Source organism: Eptatretus burgeri, chromosome 8 (assembly GCF_056783735.1).
Source record: "Eptatretus burgeri isolate ZD-2024b chromosome 8, Ebu_testis_v1, whole genome shotgun sequence".
Taxonomy (NCBI): Eukaryota; Metazoa; Chordata; class Myxini; order Myxiniformes; family Myxinidae; genus Eptatretus; species Eptatretus burgeri.
Window position 1 is genome coordinate 63,275,387 of NC_140968.1, and position 12,913 is coordinate 63,288,299.

General features: G+C 43.1%; 1 protein-coding gene across 2 annotated transcripts in view; it reads left to right on the forward strand.

Moving 5' to 3' along the window:
• Positions 1 to 12,913, forward strand: part of COL28A1 (collagen type XXVIII alpha 1 chain) — a 233,479-nt gene that overhangs the window by 61,442 nt on the left and 159,124 nt on the right. For both annotated transcript variants that reach the window (XM_085892289.1, XM_085892290.1), the window contains exons 5-6: positions 3,716 to 3,736; positions 3,974 to 4,033. In XM_085892289.1, the coding sequence (XP_085748415.1) occupies positions 3,716 to 3,736; positions 3,974 to 4,033 (81 nt within the window). The remainder of the gene's footprint in view (positions 1 to 3,715; positions 3,737 to 3,973; positions 4,034 to 12,913) is intronic.

The following is a 12,913-nucleotide window of genomic DNA, read 5'->3' on the forward strand; positions in this document are numbered from 1 at the left end:
TTCTGCTATCCGCCTCACTAAGAGAGACAGAGACAGACAGAAGTGAAAACATAACCTCCACCCACCTTCAGTGGCAGAGGAAAACATGAATTTTTCATTTCTATAAAGTAAAAAAACTATTTTCACAGGTAATATAATCTCATTTATTAACCTCCACCATCTTCGAAGATGGATGGAGGTTACTGTTTTAACCCCTTTCTGTTTGTTTGTTTGTTTGTGAACAGTATTACGGAAAAACTCCTCGATGGATTTCGACGAAACTTGGTGGGGGGGGGTTAGGTATGGTCCAAGGATCATGCCATTAAATTTTGGACTTGGTCTGCCCCCCCCACCCCCCAAAAAAATTGTTAGAGAATTTTTATTTTTTTGGCATTTCTACATGTTTTAAGTGATTTCCAACCCCCCCCCCAAATTTTTTTTTACCCCCCCCCCAAAATAGATATTTTTGCATTTCTACATGTTTTAAGTGATTTCCAACCCCCCCCCAAAAGAAAATTGGTCCCCCCCCAAAAAAAAATTGTTAGAGAAATTTTTTTTAATTGCATTTCTACATGTTTTAAGTAATTTCCAACCCCCCCCAAATTTTTTTACCCCCCTCCCAAAAAAAATATAGAATTTTTTTTTTGCATTTCTACATATTTAAGTGATTTCCAACCCCCCCCAAAAAAATTGTGACCCCCCCCCAAAAAATTGTTAGAGAAATTTTTTTTGCATTTCTCCATGTTTTAAGTGATTTCCAACCCCCCAAAAGTTACCCCCCAAAAAAAATAGAGAATTTTTTTGCATTTCTACATGTTTTAAGTGATTTCCAACCCCCCTAAAAAAATTGTTACACCCCCCCAAAAAAAAATTGTTTGAGAAAAAATTTTATTTTTTTGCATTTCTACATGTTTTAAGTGATTTCCAACCCCCCCAAAAAAACTGTTAGAGAAAAAAAATTTTGCAACTTTTTTTTAACAAAATTTCGATATTTTTTTTTTTTTGCATTTTTACATGTTTTCAGTGATTTCCAACCCTCCCCCCCCCCCCCCCAAAAAAAATTGTTCGAGAAAAGAACTATAACTCTCAGCACTGTTGACATCATATTTAATGAATAAGATATAAGGTTCACTTGAGTGACCCAGCAGTATTGGCGGCGGAGGTTTTGCACTCTCCCGAGTGCTCCCCCTCTAGTTGAACAAGTGTGACATCAGTCATGATCACAATATTTGAGTAATGAATAATTGTAACCACTTACAAGTGCTAAGCATTCAATCACGTTTTACTCTTCTATTCTTGAGATCTATTTTTGTCTGAAAAATATTTTGTGCTCATGTAAGAACTTGTGCATTTGTTAAATGCAGAATCATTGTATTCGGTATCCATATGTAAATCCACAACGAATAATGGATTTGAACAAAGCTGGCACCATCATCCTCAGATGGAAACATGAAGTCGACCAGCTTCTTCAGCTGCAGTTTGCAGAACAGTTTCACTATTTTGCTCGTAAATATAAAATCACAATCTGAGGAAGATAAATAAAACTTTTAATCAGCTGAGCATCTTCTTAACTAATTTTGATGATGATGTTAAAAACAAAATCCACACCAAGTAGTATGGCTGCACAGAAGGCAAAGATCAGTTCCAATGTTTTTACCACCAAGTGATCTTCATGAGCAACTTTCCTCGTAATAAAATAGAAATGTGGATAAATAAGTGAGATAGGAGGTCATAATGTAAACTGTGTTCAGTCTCACCATCCCACGCCTCCCGCCCCCACTTGTGACGATACTTAATTCCTGGCGCAAGATTCATACAGAGTCCCAGACCACTCAGTTATTGAAACATGCCTTTCTCTTCTGGTTGGTGCTGCCTTCATTTTTAGACATGGATATTCCCAACTACAACAAGTCATTTGCTAAATTATTGACAACGTTTTCTGAATGTACAGCCATGTAAAAAGTAGCCAGTAGCAGCGAAGCAGCTAATCACTCATCAAACTATAAGCCTGATGTTGGCTTTGTGGTTAAGGTGGCTGGCTTGGGATCCTAGGGTCCTGATTCCGAACCCCATTGGCTGCTGAATTAACACCAGTTGGGGTCGACTCAGCCTGTCATCCTCCTTAGGTCAGTGAAATGAGTACCAGTGTACTGGTAGAGGGGCACAGCATCAGCAGGACAGCTGCATACCAAGAAATGATAGCTACCCAGCAGTCAAGCTGCCATCTGCAAAAACAGAACAAAACTCATCAAACTAATTTTGTGCAAATGCTGGAAAGTAAGCATTTTTGTTGTGTGCGTGTGATGTCAGATGCACCCTGCATTATAAGTTTCCAGTATAGAAACGTAGAGGAGAAAACATCAAAGTCCTTAACATAATAACAGTCCAGAATGCTTCAACATGCACTTTGACGGCCCAAAAGCCTTTGATGCTGGATGATGCACAATTCCACAGCTGGGATTTATTCCTCATGTCGGAAAAGCTGGGATCTGTTGAAGACATTATACAAAGACAAAGTCTGAATTATAATGATTATTCTTCTCTCCAATCTCTGCAAATGTCTCAACTATCCATTAGGAAAATATTTTTTGTAACAACACTTTTCATTCCCACTCTGATACCCTCCCCCCTCCACCGTCCTGGACAACACCTCTTTAACTGCCACCTCTTTACTTGTAAGATTTCTGCCATGTTATTCAATATATCCCTCATTCGTGTCACTTTTGCATGAAATTACATGTTCCCGATGACGATATTTATCAAGCAGTTCGCCAACCACATAAAAATTAATGAGAACAATCATTGCACAAGATAAACGTATAAAATCTTGTAAAAGGACAATGTATTCAAATAATGGTTTTGTTTGTGTCGATGATTAAAAAAAAAATTCAGGAAAGGGGCTTAAGGATGAGATTTTTATACACATGACAATGGCTCTTTGATGAGTGAGGACACTGGATAAAAAACACAATGCACTGACAGTCAGGAAGTGGGGTCATAGTCTGAAAAGAGGATTGAGAAGAGAGGAAGAAACAAAACAACCTGCAAGTAAGTGTGTTGGATTAGGAAGGGTCAATATACGTAATAAATAAGAAGAGGAATTCCCCTGGATTATGGGACAATAAAGATTATTAATTAATAATTGTGGATAACAATGGAGGATAACAGATGGTGCTACACAATGTTTAATGGCTTTTATTTTTGTTTACTATCTCCTGTTTTCTCTTTAATATATACTTATATTTTCAACCTCCTTTTCTTGCTCCGTCTCCATTTTTTGCTGGTAAATGTATTTTGCTTTGCTCCTCTTGCTTTTAGTTGTGTTGCTTGTCAGCTTTATGGCTGACTGCAAGTATTATTCATTGTGTCAATCATTCAATCTTATCGTCTGAAAAGCCTATCCAAGGCCTTTGATACAAAGCTGTTGATACAAAGCTTTTATAAGTAATGTGACCATCGTTTATGCCCCCTTTTGAGTGGAGGATATTTATATTCTTATATAAACATGTTTTTACTTTCTTAATTTTTTTAAATTTTTCTTTGTTTCTCATCATTTTTTTTTCTTTTCTTTTTTTTAATTTCAACTCGGTTAAAGCATCTTCATTCCCACCTACATGGATAACTCGCACGTAAAATATTAATTAATCAGCATCCTTGCAAAATATGTTTTTGAATATGGTTGTACAAGTCATATTAACAATAACACATATTTGTTTTCTCTTCTGTTTTTTTACAGGAAGCGATTACATCTGAAAAGGTATTTTTGTTGTCATAAGATGACAGAGCAAGGATAAAACAAACCCATGACAAACTCCATGCCTTTGTTAAAATTTTCAGCTGTGTTGTTAAAATTACCCCTCATACATATACCACTTTTGTATGAAATGATATTTTTCATTTTATGATATTTATCAATTTATCAATAATCAACAACAATACTTATACTCGACTTTGTGATCACCCAACTCACCCTTCACCCCTCTGTGTGTGGCAGTGCCCTTCATCCCCAGTGTGTTCCTGTGAGAAAGGTGACAGAGGACCTCCTGGTACCACAGTAAGTTGTTGATGACACACAAGTGTGTGTGTGTGTGTGTGTGTGTGTGTGTGTGTGTGTGTGTGTGTGTGTGTGTGTGTGTGTGTGTGTGTGTGTGTGTGTGTGTGTGTGTGTGTGTGTGTGTGTGTGTGTGTGTGTGTGTGTGTGTGTGTGTGTGTGTGTGTGTGTGTGTGTGTGTGTGTGTGTGTGTGTGTGTTATTTGCCAATAAAACTCTGAAAAGATCATCAGAGGTATTGAATTGTAATAAGTGCTAACTCAGCTATAAAATAAGATTTGCTCACAAATATAAATTTTGAACACCAAATTGGCAGTACAGTACTGTATCTCAATTAAGCATATCATGTTGAATAATTGTGACACAGGAACACAAAACCAAGTTGGTTCTCAACTGGCAGTCATTAACGCCAACTTCCTGCAGCTCTAACCTAATAATTTCGTTAAAATTCCTGGCCCCTCCACAGCTGTCCCATGCAAAGTTGTAAGTTAAGTATAGAGTCAACACTCAGCAGCTTCGGAAAGATTTAAAATAAAATCATTTCCCATTTATCTCGACATTGTAGATGAAATATTATTCTCTAAATTAGTCGGTTTCTCGACACAATGGGAAATGCACTGGATTTGTCAACAATTAAATCTGGATTTCCTGAATCACTGGATTTCCTGAAATCGCTGCTCCATATGTTACTGCTGGGGCCGTGTCGACGTCAGTAATTAATTTCGCACAAAAGCCTTCTTCTTCCCACTGGATAGCAGCCGGGATGGAACAAAGTGACCACGTCTGGGAATGGCACATTTGGGGAACATTACATTCAGTAATTCCACACACCTGCATGTTGTGAAATACTCCACAGGTATTCATCCCTTTCCTGAGATTTGATAGTCTGTAGAAAAATACTGTGTGCCAGCATGGCCTGAACTATCTTAAAGAAATTAAGTCATGCATCCAACAAATTAGGAAAGAACACAAATTAATAATATTGGATGGTTGTAAATTTGTTTGTGTATATTAAAGCCTTAGATCACATGTATGTTGACGTAGCTGTAGAACTTCTACCTGGATTAAGGTGTGTTTAAGGCAAGGGGTCTTTAATGTTGCTTGTCCTGTGTCTAATTTGGAGATAGCCGCATCATCTAATTTGGAGATATTGAGACTAAAGTGTCCTGTCTTCAGCGATATTTAGAGATAGCGAGATTGGTTATTTGCCAAGGCTGGGATTTGTGAATGCTCTGGGGTCAGAGACACTTGGCGGTCGCCTGAGGGCAGGGATTTCTGAGGATCTCGGATTGTGATTGGTGGAACTGATGGGGTTACATTTGGTGGAGTCACTTATGGTCCATAATTTGTGGACCTGGGGTTGGGGGGGGAGGGGGGGAGGCGGACTTGGGGTTGCAGCACTTACGACTGGGCAGGGCAGGGATTTGGTATCCATAACATAATGTTGTGGAATAAGAGATCTTGACAGTCCATGTAAAAATGTGTCACTGCAAGGTGAAACGGTCAACAGCAAAATGTACTCAAATATCATGCTGGGAAGTGTAGATGATGTCCAGAGCGAGTCATATACAACGATACTACTTCTTGTCGTCAGTGTTGACCCATTCGTCAGTGAGAGGTTCGGCTTTGGTGCTGCGTCAAAAAAGCTGGCTTCAAACGATATATGGAGACTATATCATGACCACCATTACTATTGAGTATGAAGGTCTTCTCAGGGTGTTGTAGAACTTTGTAAGGTCCATCATATGATTGCTGCAAGGGTTTCCGGACAGTATCATGCCATACGAATACATGGGTTCACATAGAAAATTCCTCGGGAATAAAAACCTGGCATGATGAAGGCATACATTTTGGTGTCACCCAGAAGCTCTGCATTGCTGCACAAAGTTGGTTGTCATAATCGGTGGCGTCGGGCATGGTGTCATCGGATGCTAAGAAGAATTATCTTGGGAGATGAAGCAGTGCACCATACACTAGCCCTGCAGTGAAACACCCAGGTCATATTTTTGAGCAGTTCACATACCAAGCAGGAACATTGGTACCAAGCGCTTTGAGGGAAGAATTGAGTTGGCGGTGGAAACGCTCTATGACCACATTCGCTGCTGGTTGGTAAGCAGTGGTTTGCACACAGTTGTTACCCTGGAGTTGAGTTAGCTCAGGAAATATAGCTGATTCAAACCAGTGACCACGATTCATAGTGACGGTTGATGGAACACCAAAATGTGCGATCCAGGTGTGGGCAAAGGCCCTGGCGATGGTAAGTGTGGTGATGTCAGCTATTGGTGTACCTTATGGCCAATGGGTGAAGCGGTCAACACAAGTCAGTAAATAGCAGTGTCCATTTAAAGGCGGTAGGGGATTGACAATATCCACATGGATCCTGTCGAAACGCCTATCTTGTGTTGAAAAGCTACCGAGTGGTGCGACAGTATCTTGGAGCATTGATACTGAAGACATTGCTTGGCCCAATGTCGTACGTCAGCGTTGATGCATGGTCAGACATAGAGCATGGTGATGAGTCGATTGATTGCTCGGATACCTGGGTGCATGAGTGAGTGAAAAGTGTCAAAGACTGTATGACGGAATGCTGCAGGAATGAAAGGGCAAAACTCTCCCGTCAATGTATCACACACAAGGGTAGTGTTTGTCCATTGGAGTAGTACCTCTCAAAATGTAAGTGAACCAGCTGCAGACTGTAGACTGTGGAGTTTGGTATCCTCCCATTATGCTGCTGCAAGTGCATTAAAATCGATGGCCAGTGTGTTGGTAGAAGATAATGTCAATACCTTGATGCGTGAGAAAGCGTTGACTGAGGAGTTCACGATTCCTTTGATGTGCCAGATATCAGTGGTGAATTGCAATATAAAGCTGAGTCGCCAAAGTGTGCGAGGAGAGTTAGAGTCCGAATGGGTGGATGGAGGAAAAGTTAAAGCTTTGTGGTCATTCAGGACACAGAATTGTCTGGCCTGTAAGAAGTGGCAGATGTGCTTGATGGCAAGGTATACAGCGAGTAATTCCCGATCTAAGGCAGTGTAATTGCACTATGTTGGTTTCAGCATTTTAGAGAAGAAGGCTAGTCAACGCCAGTCAGCATCGATGAACTGGTGAAGGGTCACACCCACAATGATCTCGGACGCATCTACCATCAGGATTGTTGCTGCTTCTGGCTTTGGATCAAGCTGGAGCGAGGCATTGGTCGGTGCATCTCTGATGGTGTAGAATGCTGACAAGGTTGGTTTTGACCATCAGTACACTTCAGGGTGCTTACCAGTTCCGAGTGCTTACCAGTTACTTGTTCAGCAGCTGCAGTGTTGTGACTGTGTTTGAAATATATTGATGATAAAAGTTGACGAGTCCCAAACCCTCTTGCAGCTTGTTCTGCAAGATGCAGTTGCCATGTAGTTGCCACTTCTTAGAGGCCAGACAATGTGTTGAGATGATAGTCACAGGAAATCCTGAATAATTTGCACCTTCTCCTTGAGCAGATAGATGCTTGAGCAGTTAACAAAAAGGCTGAGAAAATTCAACGCCAGAATGCCGAGTATGCACTTTATGGGATTGATTCCGATGCCGAAGTCCTGCATGTGGGTGAATAGGAGACATAGGTTTCCCTCATGTTTTTCTAAGGTTGTTTTGGCAATTAGAATATCATGTATATTACATGTAGCAGAAGTGTAATCCCTGGAGCACATGATCGATAAAACGTTGAAAGGTTTGTATGGCACTGCGTAGGCTGAATGGAATCCGGAGGATGTCAAACAGGCTGAAAGGCGTGGTGACTGCTGTCTTCGGGACGTCATCTGGATCCATGGGAATGTGATTCTATGCACAAATTGGGCCGACCTTGGAGAAGATTGTGGCACAATGGAGTGGAGCAGTAAAATCCTGAATGTGTGGAATGGGGTAATGGTCTGGAACAGTCAAGTTGTTTAAGGACCGGTAATCCCCACAAGGACGCCAATCCACAGGTGTCTTTCTGGGTACCATGTGTAGCGGTGAAGCCCAACTGCTTTAAGATAGTCTGATGATCCCATTGTAACATACAATCAAACTTCTGGTGGGTGATACATAATTTCTCAGATGCGAGTTGGCGAGCACACATGAAAAAAGGCAGTGTGGTGAAACACGAAACTGTTGCCTTGGAAACTGCATAACAACTATTGTTGTATGGCACATTGCTCCATGTTGTTGAAACCATGTGTTTGTGAACACTATATTTTTACACCGCACTTCAGGAATGAGAAAGTTCTCCTGAATGCTCACCGAGTTACAATAACAGCCTAATTTACTGTAATATATAGTTCTACAATTTTAATCCACATTTTAAAGAATGCTCCATCCTTCAAATCTTCAGTATTTCACCTGTAACACATAAATATAACGAAATAATTATACAGTTATTTCTTTAAAATATAAACATTACAAATGTGTCACAGTAGTGTGTGTGTGTGTGTGTGTGTGTGTGTGTGTGTGTGTGTGTGTGTGTGTGTGTGTGTGTGTGTGTGTGTGTGTGTGTGTGTGTGTGTGTGTGTGTGTGTATATATTGTTACGAATTTGGAATTCAATTGCACACAACATTCAGGTTCCCTGAGTCAGCTATGTCGATAAGTGCATGTTCCCTAGATAGCTCACCTTCCATTGTTTAAATGTTTTGAAATCGATTAGATGCGCTGCGGATCGATTTAATAGTTAGGGTGCGAACAATGGAGACGTCCCTCCCCCTCTTCTGCGAAGAGGAAGAAGAACCCTGCGGTGACGTCAACAACTCCCTCCCACCCGTGGTTGAGCGGGGGGGGGGGATCACGAGGGCATGAGTCACGCCGGGTGCGGGGGAGGGGGTGCAAAGGATGAAGAGGACATCTTTTCTTTGTTCGTGTGGGAGTCCCGTGGTAGGGCTGAGTTCGTGGGAGTCCCGTTCTGAGTCCCGTGGGCAAAGTTCGTGTGCTGAGTCCCGTGGGAGGAGTAAGCTTTTTGCTTCGGAGAGAGCAGTCGTTCAGCAGGCCATCGGGTCCTGCTTGGCGTGAGGCCTTCGGAAACTTTTTGCTTCGGCTGGCTCAGTGAGCTTCGGCTGCTGCTTTGTTTTGGAAGGAACTTGAGCCGGTTGTTTGGCTCGAGTTGCGAGTGGAGGCTTCTTCCTCTTCTTCCTCTTTTGGTTCGTGGAGCTTTTCGTTCTCCATTTTGTTTCCCGGCTTGGTGCGACGCATCGGCATCTTCTTGGAGTTGGTTCCTCGGGGAAGCGACGATCGACAGGAAGGATCGGCGCCTCATCTCACCGGCACGAGTTGAGAAGCGCGGGAGGATTCACGGGAGCTCGGGAAGGAACACGGCGATTGGATCCAGCTCGCTCTCGCTGGAGCCCAGGTCCGGACAAGTTGAAGACCACACGAGGTGGAAAGGTTCGAGTCAAGCTCTGAGTTTCAGCTCACCTGTCTTCCGAGCTGGAGTTCGTGATTAAAGGCCTCAGCCACCGTCGTTTGTGTGTGTGTGTGTGTGTGTGTGTGTGTGTGTGTGTGTGTGTGTGTGTGTGTGTGTGTGTGTGTGTGTGTGTGTACGTGTGTCCGTGGGCCCGTCTTATAAGTAGGAACTGCTGTTAAGTGTAAATGACTGTACATAATAAGTGGATGGTTGTAGTTCTTTTGTTGCTTGTGTCATTGCATAAGTGTTTTGCCTTATTTAATTGCATACGTGTTTCATTATATTAAATGTCCTTGTGTGAATGTAAACCTGCTCGTTTCGTCCATTCCCTCATTGACTGAACATTTTGTGTGTGGGGAGTTATAAAGCCGTTGGTTTGCCGTAATAGGGGGAAATTTGGACCGACGGTTCTCTGCGATTACGCCGCTCGGAATCACGCACGGACAAGCTCGTCTCAGCGGTTTGTTCCGTACGAGATCTGTCGAGGGTGGAATACCCCGGTAGTTGGATCACGTGGGTATTTAGGTACATTGAAGATTGGCAATCGACCCTTCCCCACGTGATCTGCCGATTGGCGTATTTCGGTTCTTGTACAAGGACTCGTCGCTCGGAGTTATCCGGGCGGTGATCTATATTCCGGGCGATCGGTCGGGCCGACTAGACTTGCGGCTCCATTCAGAGCGGTCGGTTGGCGGCCGACCCCCGACCAGTAACAATATATATAGCTTCTTCCGTTCTCGAGTTATCATTTTTTAGATGTTTGACCTCACTGTGACCTTGACCTTTGACCGATTTTGACCAAAATCTAATCAGCACTGGCCATCACTCTACTGAATCACGTGGTGTAATTTGACATTGGTAGCTTCTTCCGTTCTCGAGTTATATATTTTTTTCATGTTTGACCTCACTGTGACCTTGATCTTTGACTGATTTTGACCAAAATCTCATCATCGCGAGCCATCACCCTCCTGAATCACGTGGTGTAATTTGACATTGGTAGCTTCTTCTGTTCGTGAGTTATATTTTTTTTTGATGTTTGACCTCACTGTGACCTTGACCTTTGACAGATTTTGACCAAAATCTAATCAGCGCTCGCCATCACCCTTCTGAATCACGTCGTATAATTTGACATTGGTAGCTTCTTCCGTTCTCGAGTTATCGTGCCTAAAAACAAACAAACAAACACACAACCAGAGGACGGAAGTGATCAATATACTTATGAAATCTTTAGATTTCGTAAGTAACAAACCGGACGATTACAATATCCCGCTCCCTCTCTCCAGAGGGCGGGATAATAAGACACAATTAGAACTGCCACTTTATAACTGCTGGCAGCGATGACCGGGTACCAAGACATCCTGCTTTGATGCAACCCCACTTTGATCGGACACCTGACCCTGACCCATGACGTCTTCAAATTATTATTATTATGCAATTGAATTCAGAACTGGGTAAAATAAATTCAATTCAAATTAAATGGAAGACCAAATAGGCACAGTCCTACAATGGAGTAATCAGAAGGAAACCAAACAAGCAAAAACAAAGATGAAGTCATCAGGAGGAACCTGGATAGGATTTGCATTTCAGCTGCTCCTATTCTACCCTCAAACCCAACCAGGCACAGCCAAGTGAGCCTTATTCAAAAAAAAGGAAAAATAACCCACATCAAAAAATTAAATAACTCTGGCTGCCAGACCATGTATCCGATCAAGTTAAAATTTAGAACACGTATTCCTTATCACCCCGATATCATAATTTTGAAGTTTCACTTCTATTGATTAAGTGGTTCCAGAGAAAACATTATTTAATATTTTTCTTAAATCCAATATGGCTGTCAAGCCATGTGACCTATCAATTATTCCTCAACAAACTTGCACATGCATGCCTTGGGGAACATTTGTGTGAAGTCTCCCTTCAATCTGTCCAGCCGTTCTGTGGGAGAAGATTTTTTTATATGTTTTCGGGTGAATCCAATATCGCTGCTAAACCATGTGACCTATCACTTAATATGTTGTTGTTCGTCTTTCGGCTGCTCCCGTTAGGGGTCGCCACAGCGGATCATTCGTTATGATGCGCATACGGATTTGGCATAGGTTTTATGCCCGATGCCCTTCCTGATGCAACCCTGGTCACCTCTTATGACACAGGGATAAGGATTGGGTTTCGCCATGATTCCGGGCTGCCCTACACCCTCTCAGAGCGCGGCCCAGTGCAGAGGCCTGTCCTCAAGTGATCCTCCAACCCAAACCTCCGAGTTGCCGGATTATAGGCGCACGCCACTACGCCTGGTTGTGACCTATCACTTAATATGTGTGAACCTATTGTTCCTCGTGGGCAAGCCGTCATATATGTAAAGTTTCGCCTTGATCTCTTCAGCCATTTCAGAGAAGATTTTCGAAGGTAAAAAAATATATATATATATATATATATATATATATATATATATATATATATATATATATATATATATATATATATATATATATATATATATATATATATATATATATATTGTTGCGGTCTTCGCGCCCGCCGGCGTGCGAACGGCCACGTAACTCGAATCGCGGCACGTCGCCCACCGGACGGACAATCTAGTCGTGACCCTCTCGGACTAACGCCGGGAACCAGTCACGGGTGGACCTTTTGGTCTCACCGCGATCGAGCCAATCAGCCCCCGCGTGGGATAGGGTTGCTCGCCAAATTCGACCTACCTAAGTACCCACGCGGAGGGTAGACCGGGCGATCGCACCTCGCCGCAGGTCGACTTCGGACACGGGCCACTTAAGCGACCCGTTCCGTACTATCAGAATAACCGAGCGGTGTTATCGTCGACCTCGACGGTTCGATTAATTATGGGTCGTACTCAGCCCACTACCATCCCTTTACGTGAAGCAAGATGAGGGTTCAATGGGGGGAAAAGACGAAGCGAAGCGGGAGAACAGTTCAACAATAAAGCACATTTATTCGCGGCACACGCGAACCACACAAATACAATTCCACCAAAAGCACACAAAAAAAAACACAACACAATTCCACTCACACACAAAGCAAATATAAAAGCGAAAACACAATGCAGAGCTAATACCGACTACCGAGCACACGGCAACACTTATACAATTCTACTTCACAGACGGCGCCGACAACACATACCCAAAACCAAGGAAAAGAATACCCTCAAGGATGAGGCGGGCCTGAGGCCGAGACCGGGTCGCGCCTACCCGTCTGGTGATGAGACGCGGAGCGGCGATGGCGCCGCACTCCGCGGGCCTCGCGGACAGTGCCTGGCAGGGGTGGGAAAAAGGGGCCCCCTTGGTCGCACTATCTCAGCGCGGGGGGAAACAGGAGGGGGTTGCTCATGCTCGGGGTATAGAGGATCTTTATTATCCCTGGTGTGCGTCTCCACCTCGGCCAGGTCGCGCTGCCGGCCTCCCTCGGGCGTGCAGCTCCTGGCACCGACGCGAGCACCCCC